The sequence below is a fragment of the Centruroides vittatus genome, unplaced genomic scaffold, assembly GCF_030686945.1.
Source record: "Centruroides vittatus isolate TY-2023 unplaced genomic scaffold, ASM3068694v2 contig_3228, whole genome shotgun sequence".
Lineage (NCBI taxonomy): Eukaryota > Metazoa > Arthropoda > Arachnida > Scorpiones > Buthidae > Centruroides > Centruroides vittatus.
Genome location: NW_027122073.1, coordinates 5,260 through 20,715, shown reverse-complemented (window position 1 = coordinate 20,715; position 15,456 = coordinate 5,260). Strand labels below are relative to the sequence as shown.

Below are 15,456 nucleotides of genomic sequence, written 5' to 3'. Positions count from 1 at the left end.
TTTTAATTTGTTTCTGGTCATTTGTCTTTAGCAAACATTACAGTTTCTGTCCTGAATGTGTATTGTATATTACAACTTACAACTGTCTTATAGGGTCCTAAAAAAGCATTAGCAAATAAATTATCTATAAATTTTTAAACCCATATAGTTGATGTAATAGTGTTTCTCGTTTAGTTATACATTTAATTAAAAATAATTAAAATTGCCAGGCCAAAGAATATATTTACAAATTAATACATCGAAGTACCACATCGATGTCTTCTTTTTTCTTAACGTCCTTTCCACATTTCGGGAACGTATAGTCCTTATGGCAGAGTCGAGCTTCCTTTATAGGCTACTTCCTCCACCTCAATATGTAAAAATGTATTAATATGTATAACTAAACATTAATTTTAAGTGAATTGTGCCAAAGATTTGGGAATATTTTAATGCTGTTTTTTACCATACGCAGTGCAAAAAGTTCGTAAGTCACAATTTTTAAAAAACCGTGCTTTTGATACCGACACATCAAAAGCACGTAAACTTTGTGTTTAAAGTGAAAAGAATTAATTGAAAAAGATATTTAAGTCCCATTTGGATGATTGTATATTAGCTTTTGGGTGTAACACAAATTAAATGCAAAAAGTGCACAAGTCGTCGTACCAATTAACCGGAGGCTTTAGATCGCACGGCATTTACTTGCTAGTGTCAACACACTCTACGGAAGTAATTGAAAATAAAGGGAATAAAAAAAAACATATGAACGTAACTGAAAAAAAAACATTGAAAACACTAATAAACATCGTCACAAGTGCCTTTATTAGTATCGCTAAGATTACGGGTGACTATTGAAAAGAACGATCAAGTATCACATGCACATTTCGCCGGTTATTTTTGTCGATTATAACGATCATTATTTCGACTAAAATATTGTGTTTAGTTAACGTACAGGTTAATATCGAAATTATGTATGTATATTGCTATAATATAGTCTACATTATCTCAATAAAGTAAGCTATTATTTGATATTAAAGCAAAAAAAAATCGACTACCATACCGGGTTATATTTTGTAGCTAAATACCTACTCCGTACAGAGACGACCACGAAGCACATCACATTTTAAACGATTTTTGACTCTCTTAGCATAGAGCCACAATAATGTCCCAACATTCAAATCCCCTTCTCTTACATGCGTAATGTGTGACTCGTGCACTTTTTGCACTAGGACCTTCAATTGTAATGCCATCTGGCTAAGCAGGAAGAAAGAAAGTTCTTCCTGCTTATGTATACTATGGTATAAACTATAAATATAAGTCTCTGTATACATATCAACCTTCATTTTCTATAACATAAATTGTAAATAAAAAAATAATAATAATTTTAGAGCACAGAAATCACAAATAATCACTTCAAATTCAGTTCTTATTAATTATTTTACTGAATATTCTAATATTAATTCAGTTATTTCGATTTGAATAGAAGACGGGTGTTTAAACACAAACTAAACACCTGAACCAGCGTAGTGTTTTGTCTGCGTTAACATTGACAATTAAATGCCCATAAAAAAATCCTTTATCTAAATTGAAGTACGTAAAGAAAGAAAAAGAACTTAATAATAAATATACTCAGTTTATTTATAATTTCTATCGATATATAGAAACAAATTAGCTATTTTCTTCCGCTATAACAACACATTACTTCTAATATAAACAAATAAATCACCTTCCATTAATTGTCGTTCTTGTCAGTGACCTCTTGTGTATACGTTAGAAATTGGAAAAAAAAAAATTATTAATCGTTTTTAAAATTTCTTTACGAATTATTATCGTAAATTACGATGAAGTTAATTTTACGTGAATAGAATTAATAAAAATTTTAACAAGTTAAAAACTATAAATAAATTTTATTTCCTTAAATATGTAATAGCGACATCTGGCAGGTTTTAATATTAGAAATCAAATTTAAAAAAATTTTTTTCAATGACCTCTCGTGAGTGAACTCGAAAAAAATTATTAATTATTTTAAAAATTTCTCCGTAACTTATAATAAAGTTAATTTCTACTTAAATAAAATTATTAATAATTATAAAAGAGTTAAAAATATAAGTAAATTTTACCGTATTTTGTTAAATTTATAATAGCGACATCTGGTAGCAAAAGTAAAACTTTAAAAAATCGAACGCGCGTGTTTGAATCGAATCGCAAAGAACGAGAGGAAAAAATATTTTAAAAGAAAAAACAATTTTTTAAGTATTTGAATAATGGATAAACAGGAAATTGGCGATTTGACAAAGATAAGTGATGATATATGCAAATGTTTTAAAGAGGAAGATTTAAATTCTCTCTTCCCGAAATCTCATCCGCAAGTACAGAAACGGATCCAGCATCTTCGTAAATTACAACTGGAATACATCCGAGAAGAAATGAATTATTATAACGAAATTCATAATTTAGAAGTTAAATACGCGCGATTGTTTGCTCCGATGTTTAAGAAGAGGCAAGAGATCATTAATGGAATTGTAGAAGTATCGGAAGAAGGAGAAAGTCGGACGCTCGACACCGAAAGAACAATTCGGGATGAAGAAGAAATGGCGATTGCACCGGGCGAAATGTTCGGAGACAAATCTATTAAAGGCATTCCGTATTTTTGGTTAATTGTATTAACAAATTCGAGCTTAAGAAGAATGATCGGCATCCGAGACGAGCCCGTCCTCAAGCATCTGAAAGATATCAAGATGAATCACATCTCCGAATCCTCGAGAGATTACGTCTTGGAATTCCATTTTGATCCGAACGAATACTTTAATAATGCCGTTCTAACGAAAGAATATTCAGTAACGTGCGATTTTGATCCAAAAAATCCGTATTGTTTCGAAGGTCCCAGTTATGTTAAGAGTAAAGGATGCTTCATAGATTGGAAGGATGGGATGGACGTTACATTGAAAGTATTTACAGGAAAAGAAGCCGATTGCGATAGAAGCGTAGCGACGGAATCATTTTTCAATTTCTTTAAAGATCTACCCGAATTAAACGAAGATCAATGCTACGACGAGAAGCAATTGCTTCTATTTGATTACGAGATTGGCGAATATATTAAGGGTAGAATTATACCCAAAGCTATACTTTATTATACTAGAGAAATTAATGACGATTTCGGCGATTCCGACTCCGAATGCGAATTTTCAGGGTCGCATTCGAGCGTTAGCGACGATTTGGATGACGATAATGACCCATAATTAACATTTTTCAACATAAATTCTTTATTTTCCGCTTAAAATTTCTGTTTATATTCTTCTAAATTACTTTAATTCTTCAAATTTAATTTCGTTTATGGCTAAGTTAGCCCTGAAAATTCCTGTAGTGAATATTAATAAATTGAAATATCATTTTTTGTCGGTGAATTTTGTACGAAGGCAATTTTAATCTTTAAACGTTAAAAATTTTCACGAGAATTTCGTGAAATTCTCACGAAAAGTCGCGTGATACGATTACAAATGTAAAAGATTTTCGGGTGTGTATTTCTACACCAAGTGAATTTCTTGTAATTTTTTGAAATAGTTTGTTTAAATGTTGCAACGATCTCGTCATCGTTCTTCGGTATCATTTCGATACCGAAGAACGATGATAACCATTAAAATCTGTAGAATTTTCGATAAATTATCATTTTAAAAAATCCAGAAACGAGTTGGGTAACTTTCCCGGATACAGAATTTAAAATTGTGGTGGCACCGTCTGTGACGGGATTTTATTTTCAGGCTTTTTATGTTATTAATTACTATAAAATGGCAAAAAACTTAATTTTGAAGATAGAAACGAGTTTTATAAAAATTTGCACTCGCAAATCGTTGGTACCTTTCTTTTCCTGTGTTAACCATTTCTTTGTATTTTTCTTTCTCTTCTTTCTTGAGATATTTTCATTTTTTGCCCAACTCCTTCGCAATGTCCTTAACTCGTAATTCTGGGGGCTTCGACTTCTCTTCCCAAAAACAATCTCTGTGGAAAAAAATAAATGGCAAAGAATTGTTTTTGGATAGGAGAGGTTTTTGCCTTTGTTGGAAAACTCGACAGGGACTTTGTTTTTGTAACTCTTTCCGCTCAGTGGGCACTAAGAGGGCCTCTTATAGCCGGTCTATTACGGGTTCGGCCAGGCCCACAATGGGGCGGCCGGGTGGTGAGGGACGGGGACCGACATATCTGGACGCACCAACTCCCGAAAAATTCCTGGGGATTTTTCGACCCGTCCAAATTCGATCCCGGGTCCCCCAGAGCGGCAGGTTGCTAACCTCGACCGTTCGGCCATCTGGCCGCAAAAAACTCGACAGGGACTGGCAAAGAAGCGTGTTCTTTTTTTCTCCAATATCTTGCTCGATCTTTCGTCTCCCGATCTAGAATTTTCCATTTTCCGCCTAATATCTTTACCGCTTCGGGCACGTTAATCCGTCTCCTTTCTCAATAATCCGTCTTTTTTGAAGGTCGAAAGAACCCTCAAAGAAGACGGATTATCGAGAAAGCAATACGAAAATTGAAAAAATTTATTTGCTCCTTGATTATCTTTATATCTTTTTTAAAAACGTTTCTGGTTTCACATCGTCTTCCCTAAAACTGCATCTTGTGGCTGGACGCAAGTAGTTATACATAAGAAACTATAATTAATGTTGAATCTGATAATTTAGTAATTTGTAAAACCGCTAACGGGTGAATCTAAATCATGTAATTGGATCCAGAATCGCATTCGAGTAGGCGTTTCGGGAGTTCGTCGCGCAATTTCTGTCCCGAACGTGTCGGGCCCTAGCTACGATGAGAGCATTCGTTGTATGTAAAACCAGGTTTGGGAGTCGGCAGAAAAATACACGACTCCAGATTCTCGAGTCGGTGTTTTTTAACGTCGATTCCCACAAAAATATTCCACTTTTCGACTCTGCTCAAGATTTTATTTTAAGGAAATTTAAAACTTCTTTTCCCTCTTGACTGATAATTTTATTCTTTCCCGTTTTTTTACATCTTCCAGTTTTTACAAGCGTTAGAATCAAAGCTCCATATCCTAATTTGACGCTTTTTTTAAATTTTTAACAGATGAGCTCGAGTATCGCTCGGGCCCCACAAAATGTTCCATTAGACGCATTCAGTAAATGAAATCTAAATGTTCAACGGTTTGTTCAAGGGAGCGTCGCTGTTCGACACCCAAGAGTCAAGCTTAAAAACTCCCGGCAGAAAACCATCGAAATTGAAGTAAACCTAAAGAAATCGCTGGAAACGTATTTCCTCTGTTATATTTACCACCGAAGGATTTACACCGGAAGACGTCGTTAACATACTTTTTAAACAGGAGAATTAAGTGAACCAAATCAATAAAATCAACGACGCAAATTACAAATTATTATTCGCTTTTATTCCTGGTTCGACGTAAAATTAATTGCGACATTTTTGATTAGAAAGCGGAGTACGCCAACGTTTCGAAATACAAAATAAAATCAAGAAACAAAATCGGTTATCTCTTTATAAAATTGATTCAGACATATAACAATAATTCTGAAAATTATTTATCAAATAAGTAAAATTCAAAATGGAGTCTTCCAGTAAAAGCGCTGTCTGACCCGGTTTCCAGGAATTTACTCAGTTGAGAAATAAACGAATTTTTTTCTTTTTGTTTTTTCTTCGATCGCATTTTGTCAACACCATTCGGCCTCATCGGTGGATAGTGACAAAGTTTTAATTTCGAAAATTGCTGAGTATTCATTTACATCGATTGATTTATTTTTAGAACCAATTAGTCAATAATTATATCAATTAATATAGACGAAAGTGGTATTTGAGTGCTTTCATTGAGTCTGCATACCAAAGTATTGAGATTGAAATGGCCGACGACACATAAAGGTTATTACTGACGACTATTAATTGCTTTACGTAATCGATACAGATTTATAGGTTTGCTCGCACTTAAAATACTTCCCAAGGAAGAGTATTAAGAAATTTTTAAGTGTAAGATCTGTTATAAATCTACAACAGAAGATATATTTCGAGCTTTTAAGCTCAGCGTCTACGTCGAGAATTTCGACGATACTCGCGGAAACTTCTCATACTTTTCATTTTATTTATTAATTATATTTATGTGATGCACTCACTTATGGTTATTTGAACGAAGACTTTTTACGCACCGAATATGTCTTTGCTTTCCGGTAATTTCGTTGTTAATGTGACGTATTTTCAACGTAGCCGTTGCCAATACGGCAGAACTGGTTAATTGGGATCGGTCGAGAAGAAAAGAATTCGAACTTCGAGTTATAAGTTTTGGTGTTATAGAATTTCGTCGAAAAATCAAACTTTTGTGCATTGGTTTAGAGATGATCCGTAACAAACTATCCGTACGATCTTACGTGCAATCGTCGAGCGAATGTAAACATATCGATGAGATCCAAGAATGCGAAAACGCTTAACTGAATTTTCAGAATATTTCGTATATACTGGCTGTGAGTTTACGTACAGCGGTACTTGTGCTTTTGACAGGTACTATCGACCGCCACGTTAATATAAAAACTGAAATCTGCGCTACGTTTTGGGCAAGGTTGTCAATTAAATTCTATTTTCTTAAATCTATTTATTAAAATCTTTGTCGTGTGACGAACCATCGAAGTTAAAATGCTTGTAAAAGGTGACAAGTCGCTAATAATTGTGGGGAATTGACACAGGAGTATTTCATTTACTTTCTTGCAAGACAACGATACCAATGATTAATTGTCTTTAATTAGACGATAAGTTTTATTTTTCGTACGGTTAATACCGCTTAACACACAAAAAAATATGATAAGAATCGTCTCGAGCGTAATCCCTGCGGTTGATAATCACCGAGAGGAAATATGTCTGAAGTGTTTTCTCTCTTCATTTACTTCAATTTCGACGGTCTACGGCTGGGAATTTTTTACTCCCTGCTTCTGTTTTTTAAACACCGACGATCGCGTCCGCATACCTTTGAAATTTTACATCTCATTTATTGAATGCCTTTATTGGATGCATTTCTTTCTTTTTATATGTATCACAATTCCTTACGTATCGGACGTCACTCCTTGCTCTTCGTGGCTCTCGGTATTCGAATATGACATATTTGTCAGAGTATCTGCTGCGAGTATGACTTTGGCCGTGGCTGTAATGTTCAGTATTATCAAAAGAGTCAAACTGAACCCAAAAATACAATTAGAAAAGTCGTATCGTTTTCCCAAACATCAGTTATACGATACTATCAATAGTATACAACTTCTTGCAGTACTTACAACTGTTACTTTTACTATATTCACTGAATGTATAATCGTTTTTTTGTTTTATCCTGCGTTAGAAAAAGGAAAGTCCTTCAAATACGAACCATTTGTCTGCAGCATTGAAATGAGTATTTGTTACACTTTACTCCTTGGTGCTTTAGTATACATCTTTACGTTTCTCATTCTGTTTCACTTTACTCTAATGAACGACATTCGAAAAACTATCAGAGAATTTGTATGAGCTGAAAAAGAACATTCCAAATTTGAAATCTCACCTGAACGAAATTATAGCGCAACACGACGAACTTTGGAATTTTACCAATCAGCTCAACGGACCATTCAATTACGTATTTACAATAATCTACGGCACTTTATTAATGCAAACGAGTCTAATGTACTTCGTGTTAAACTTTTCTGAACTGAAGTTAGCGTTGAAAGTTTTCTTTTTTTTACTCTGCGCTGGTTGTTCTTTGTTCTGTACTTTAATTGGATTCTTGTTGTCTGCCTTTACGTCTGCTGTAAAGTATTTTTATCGAAATTGCAGTGTTTACATTTGCAGATGTTTTAACACTTACATTTCTTTTTTCAGATGCAAACGTCTTTTCAAGACATCGGAAGATTTGCTGACTGCGATCTCAAATTGGAACAGAAATTAAAGGTTCGATGTATTTAAAATATATGTTTATGTGGTAAATCGTGTATTACCTTTCCGTGTAGTTATAGTACGTTAATAGACATTAATAACTTTTCAGATTTTGAATTTTATGAAAAGATTCGGTAAAGAATCGCTGTGCCTCTCTTTCAGAAATTGCTTTAAGATTACAAAAAAATTTCCATTAAAGGTAATTTTTCTAACGAAATTTAGTAATTTCCTAGGTTTTTTTTTATAATTTAAACGTTGATACCTTATTGAATTCCTCATTGAAACATTTCAGATGGGAAGTTCTCTGAATTCCATATTTTCCGGTCTTTTAAATATACAGAAGGCGTCGAAACATAGGACTTAATTACTCGAAAGAATATTATTATTTTGAAAGACGACTCTAAATGACAATTATTTGTTAAACTGCCACGTCGCAATCACTAACATTTATTAGAATTTACAACTAATTCACTGGAAACGTCCGACGTTGAGTTTATTTCTTCTCATCAGCTGTCATTTAACGAAGATTCGCGCGATGTTGCAAGTTAGGAAATTTGGCGCCGTGATAAGTAATAAATTTAATTTTACCATCGGCATCCGAAAATTGAGCGAGAAACTCGTGAAAATACGTAGTAATATACGTGTAGATCTATAGATGTATAATACTCGACGATAAAGACGCGTAACGATTGTATGATTTAATAATGTAGTGTCTATGATTAACAATGTGAAATAGACTGTGAAATAATTTAATTTTAAAATTCACTGTTGTGAATTATAATTTATCAAAAGACATTCGACGGTAAAAGTCTATAAAACCGCATTTATAGAGATAAATTTCGACAGAATTCTGTTGTAAATAGAAATGTATTGGCCTAATTGGTCGAAATAAATGTATCGAACAGTAATGTACCGAACATCGATTAAGATGAAAGACACGATCGATTGTTTTCTGTTATTTTAAATTTAAAATAGTTGTTTTCAATTATGTAACGATTTGTTGAATTATAATCACAAAACACAAAATTTAAACGTTTATAAGCAATAATAAAATGAATCGTGTTAAATCTATTCCTTTCAGCGTTTTCTGCTACGTGTAAACGATTAGAAATTAAGTAATTTGGTACGAGAGGTGGACGTGAGGCTCTGTCTCTTATCCATATTAATTATTATAATTTTGAATAATCTATTAAATAATTTATAACCATATAAAAAAAAAAGAATTAGCCCTGTTTCATTAACACCGATTAATGATCATTCTAACATTCACCTCGGATGAAAGGTCGGGAAAGTGAAGTCATACACGGCAAAAGGTGTTCGAAACGTTTTCCATAAAACACAAAATCTGCGTAAACGAAAACAAATATGTTAGATCTAGGCCAGTCCTTTAATTCCTATCTACCTAGCACTATGTACATCGAGAGAGAGTTTACAAATATTCTACTCAAAACACCTCCGAGAGAGATGTTGTCCTTTATGTCGGAACAAGGAGTATTATATATGGCGTTGTCGTATGGAATCCAGCCGTTATCTTCTATGGCCCTGGGGATGGATGTCCGCCGATTACGGCACGACGGTAGACTGGTGTCGCCCGCTTCTAGGGCGGGTAGAGCATCTTCTCGCTTCCACGAGACGAACGCCGGGAAATGCGGGTGCTTCGTCCTTGTATTCGTTTCTGGCCTCAGAAAATGATCGGGTGAGTTCTCGTTTAGTGACGAATCTGCAGGCGTGAGGACAGAGGTTTCTATCGATAACGTTACGATGTCGTTTAGACGGAGCTGTCCTGACCATATTTGGTTCGAGACGCGTAAGATTCATTCTATTCACTTGTTGGACAGTTGACTTACCCCTCTCCTCACAATAGGTCGTTTAATTTACCACTCCATTGTTATAATTCTTTCACAGTTGTTGATGAAAAGAGTGATATTCAATCCGTTTTCTGCGTGATGTTTTCTTAACGTTGGTGCCAGAGGAATACGCTTAAAAATTCCTTAAACAAAATAAAATTAGAACTGTGTTAATAAATCTAATTTTTCTTTATTTTGATCTTTAAAGTCACATCTCGTCCTATATTCGAGTAAATACGGTAGGTCTTTCGTTAGTTATAATTTAAAAAATCATTACACAAATGAAAACAATTATTTTAAATTTGAAATACGCAATAACAGAAAGCAATCGATTGTGTTTTCCTTCCTAAACGATATTCAGCACACTACTGTTCGATACATTAATTTCGACCATTTTGGCCAATACATTTTTATTTACAAGAGATAATTCGGTTGAAATGAATGCAATAGCTTGGAATTTTACGATCAATATTTGATATAATGAAATCTTAGACGTATTTCGAAACCGTGCCGGTAGTTTTTGTTGATTCGTAAACTCCATAAGGTTTAGATACACGGACAGTTGGCACTTGGCAATTGCCGAGTGTCCGTGTATCTAAACCTTATGAAGTGTATGAATCAATCAAAAAATAAAAAATAAAATGTTTTTTTGACGAATTGTAATTCACGACGTTGTATTTTAAAATTAATCTTGCGAGTATTTTAAAACATCGTACGGTTTTCATCAAATACTGTACTAAATTCTCATACAATATTATTATTGTACTTACATTATGAATACAAACTTTACATAAACATATTGTATAGATTACACGGTATGTCAAATCTAATTGTTTTCTACACTAAAATATTACGAAATACTTTTTATTAGTGTGCTACTATTTGCAACTGTCAAAAATACAAAAATGTCTTCAACGAATCTATTTATTCCTACCAAATTTTTACTTATCACATTATTTGTCATAAGTACAGTACCACATTAAACAACTGTACACCGGGTTGTCTTTATGAAAGTACTTCCATTCAACACTGTCTACCATAATATTTAATGCAACAAAATCCGATGCAGGCAAACCGCATTTACATAAATGATTTATAGCGAAATACGCCTTTGGCACTTTTGGCACCGGAACAGATAAAAGCGAGTCGTTCCTTTATTTATATTACTTTTCAGACATTTAAATGTGTGGTTTGTAGAAGACAGTTTTTCAATTTGACATCCTCGAAACACAGTAACGCAATACATATTACAAGTACCACAAATAAGGCCTTCTGATTTTTAGTTTAAAAAGTGGACCACATTGAGCAGTACTGTATCTCGCGTCGTTAAATCTCTGTACAGTAGGAGCGTTTTGTACATATAAAATATATGTGGATTGCAACGCCAAAATTGCCATTGCGGTGAGATCGGTGATTATTGTATAGAAATGTCTTTCGCATCTTCAATTATAGCTGTACTTAGACTGCTGGATATTTCCGTAGACAACGTTGATTAGGAGTACTAAAATTACACTAAATTAATATTTATGTTTTGCTAAAAGTTTTTACTTACATTTTATTTACGAGCTCTTACAGAATAGTTTATTCTTCTCACTGAAAAATGTACAGTTATCCGAATGTTTTTATTAATATTAGCATATTATGCAGGGCTGTGGAGTCGGTAGATTTTTACACGACTCCGACCAGGGCGGACTTGTTAACAAAGTAGGCCCGAAAATTCTGACGTCATCACGTGACCTCAAAATATTAGCTTTAATAAATATAGTTCAAATAAAGATAGAACGAAACTTTTTTTTCCAAAGCTAAAATATTCCTCTAAGTAATGAGTCAATACGATCCTTTTTACTTTTCTGTTGTTATATATAACAGAGGAAAAGTGTAGCGATCGTTCTAGAAACGATTTCACCCAAATTTTTGCATTTCTTGGACTCGGAGCACCTCGAAATGTCGAGATATGCAAAAGATTCGGGTTTTTTTTCCTGAATGTTAGACTGTATGAGAGGCACGATTTTGAATCGGAGTCGGATGAATTAACACAGGAGTTATTAAGCTTGAAAATGGTTGAACTAAATCGATTGGTACCGTACAAGATGTATTAAAGAAGTCTTACAAGTAATAGAATTAAATTTGTTTTAAGCACGATAAAAAACTAATTTTTTAGATACTACAGTACAGTACATGTAAATGTTTAGTTTTATTATAAATAATACCTTTCTATAGCAATATTTTTATGTTTAAGATTTGTGACTATTTCTGTTTTATGTATATAATTCATTATGTTAGAACAAAACTACAGAATAATTATTACGATACTCCAGTCAGATAAAAATAAGTGTTCTAGCGAATGAAGCTCAACTTCTTTCTGTCCGCGCTAATTTAAAAAAAATCATGATTAATAATTAAATTATAATTAAAAATAATCAAAACTAAAAAAAAACGAAAGAAATGTGTTAATTTTAAAGAAAAAGCTTCAAAGTACAATTTCATTTTTCTCGCCTTAGCGCGAAACTTGACACCAATGAGTCATTGTTTACACAGCTGGATGACCTTGAAAACAGCTGGTGTCGTCTTTCGCGGGACATTCTCATGAATCTCTCGAGAGGAGAAGGGAAAAAAGTAGGGTGAATACTAGATGGCGGGATATTTCAAAATTTTTTTTTAATTACGATTTTAATTGAAATTTCCGACCCCCCGACTTAATTAAACGTAATTATAAAAAATCTATTAATTAAAAAAATTAAAAAACTATTGGATGTTGTTTTTTTACATCAGAAAATAGCTTTAAATTACTTTACCGAAGTAAAATCGGCGCGCTAGAACTTTAGAAAGATAAATAAAGTTTCATAAAAAAATCCCATAAAAAAACAATTAAGCGTTAATCGCGCATCATTAAGGGTTAATTAAACTCGCAATAAAATTTTTTCGCGCGGGTAAAAATTTTTCAAAAAATTTGGGGACTGAAAAAAACATCCGAAAAATCAAAAAGAATTTTTTTTTTCCCGAGGTTCTAAAAGACCGTTTTCTATGTAAACCGCTCGAACTGAGTTCGATTGCGGGTAAGAAGGAAAGTTATTCTAGCAAAAATATAACAAACATGCAAAATATAACAATTTATGCTTAGTTAAACACAAAAAATTCTTTAAACATACACGTCCTTGGTGGATGGACGGTTTTCTAAGAAGCAATAATTTCGGAAAAATTAATAGAAAACTAAATTTTAGTTTTATTTTGCTGTTTTACTCTATTTTTTGAACTTCTTTTTGTACAACACAAACAGTTTATATATATATATATTTTCGTTTTAATAACATCGCTTAAGCAGATATCGGATCTGATGTAAACAGCTACGCTAACTATCGATTTTTTTCATTCGTTGCCTTATATTAAAGCTTAAATATGAACGTAAGCATAAAAATGCATCAAATCCATGCCTACCAATTGTCAAATGTGTTCAAAATCTTCTAGATTTCTTTAAAAACGACTTTAAAAAACACTTCCTATTCAAAATATACAGAGCAACGTGTACTTTTCGACAGAACACGGCGGATTTTAACCACGTGATACAACTAACCAATAGAAAATTTGACAACCCATTATCGCGACTCTGGTATCTAGGTAGACTATGACACGCGATAGGGGCGCCTCTAGTGACCGTTCTTGGCATGCCGTTACGCGAACTGACGGACACGCATTTGTGAGGATTTGCGCCTCTTTGTGAAAGGGGCGAAGTTGACCCGACTCGCTTTAGGTCAGGATGTCTCGAAAGGTCTTTTACCGTATGGGGGTAGTGGTTTGCTGGACGCAAAGACGACTCACACTGAGACCGTATTTTCCATTTTAACAGAAATATGCTTACAATAAGAGTAGTGTCGTCTCGTAGTAAAGTCCGTTCCTACTGGCAGGTGGTTCGACGTCCGTTTGGGAGTCCGTTACCACAAAAGCAAGATCCAACTGGAGGCTAGATGGGGAGAAAAGTCACTGGGAGAACCACGATGGGAAGTTGGGTCCTTTAGTCTTCGTCACTCACGAGTGAAAACGTTCGGAGTCATGTAAATGCAGTTCCAAGACGATATCCGTAGACTCGAATCTTCTCTTCTCAATCTCAATCCTCTACCTCCCCGTGTCCGGGGGATTTCGGGCTTTTATCACCTTTCTTTCCCGAAATCCCGAACTTTTGGTTGGTCCGAACGAGGGTCTACTTTCTCGCTATTGGTCCCTGGTCTGTTGCCAGGGACGCTATTCGAGCCGCGGGGGCGCCGAAGATCCCCAATCTCCCCCTCCCAGGCCGCTCCCTGTCCGAGTCGGGTCAAGCCCTTCCCCGGACGACGGTCCCGTAAATTACACTCTAAATGTGTTTTTCTGTCTTGGAGAAGGTACAGCCGGGATCACTCAGCCCCGATCACCACCCCCTCCGATGGAGAGCCGGACAGATTCCGCTTTGAACTCGGTGCAACCTGATGACCCAAACTTACCCCGGTCGGACGATCCCTCGGTCGTTCTCACGATGTACTATCGGGGATCTGTCAATTAGGTCGGGAATGTGAGAATTAAATCGTCTCGCGCACCCATTTCTCGACCACCTCGATCTTATTTACCGGATAAATCACGGGTTTAACGACATTAACTCGACAACCACGTTGCCGATAGGGGGGGGGCGAACTCCCAACAGATGTCCGTTTAAGTTAGTTGTCCTGTTAAATGATTTACAAACAAAAAAACAACGGATTCTAGAAACTAAAATTGAACTGCGAATAGGAAGAAAACAATAATTATTATTATTATTTATATTCTCAACTCCCAGCCCCACACATTCAATGGGTTATATAGACAGATACAGATAGATTAAACTAAATCAAGAATGAGAAATATAACATTTAGACTGGTAGAAAAGAGGTTGCTTATTTTGCCACGTTGATTAATTAATTATTTTAATAATAAACTGAATTACTCCTTACAAAAAAAATCACTTCTATTACATCAGCATTCACCGAAGCTCTTAAATCATATTCAATATTGCCGTTTTAACATTCAAACTCGAACAGTGGTCGATGTGATTTATTTTTTCCAGTGCATAATAAATATCATCTTCAAATTTTGTAAGATTTTCTTTTCTGTCTGTACTCGTATTAGAACTCAAGCTTAATTTTGAGGGTAGAGACGAGTTTTATATATATATAAATTAGCAGATGAGCCAGATGTTGCTCGCGCAAAAAGTAACGAAGACTAAGATATTTAGATTATAACCGATTTTATCCGTTTTCACTGGGTGCAAGAATTAGGTCCTCTCTCTTCCGAGACTAATTAGAGAATTTTTAGATGGGTCTAAAGTATGTTCGATTTTTCACAAAAACGCAAAATACCGCATCTAATGTAGTACGGTAGAAACGGAGTTCTTCGGGGTAATCCTTAACCCTTCCCCCGCGAGAGGAATTTCGAAAAATCCCTTCTTAGTGTACATTCTTACGACGTATTCTAACTGTGTACCAAATTTCACTCTTAACCGTTTGAACTCTCAGCTTATCATCATCATCATCATTATTATTACTATAATTATTATTAACCCATCTCGATTATATTATAAGATTGTGACTGCTGATAACGAGTAAAATATTCATTAAGTCCGACCACACTGGAGATATGACACACGACCCCTTCTATGTCTCTACCCTGTCGACCTTTAATAAAGAACCAAAATTTAATAGCATTAATGCCCTTTATACACGCTACTGTGCCAAAT

General features: G+C 34.5%; 1 protein-coding gene across 1 annotated transcript; it reads left to right on the top strand.

Annotated features, from left to right (window-relative positions):
- The first annotated feature begins 2,240 nt into the window (after positions 1 to 2,240).
- LOC136973586 (nucleosome assembly protein 1-like 1) lies at positions 2,241 to 3,215 on the top strand. Its single transcript, XM_067268316.1, has one exon. The coding sequence runs from the start codon at positions 2,241 to 2,243 to the stop codon at positions 3,213 to 3,215; it is 975 nt and encodes a 324-aa protein (XP_067124417.1).
- The last annotated feature ends 12,241 nt before the right edge of the window (positions 3,216 to 15,456 follow it).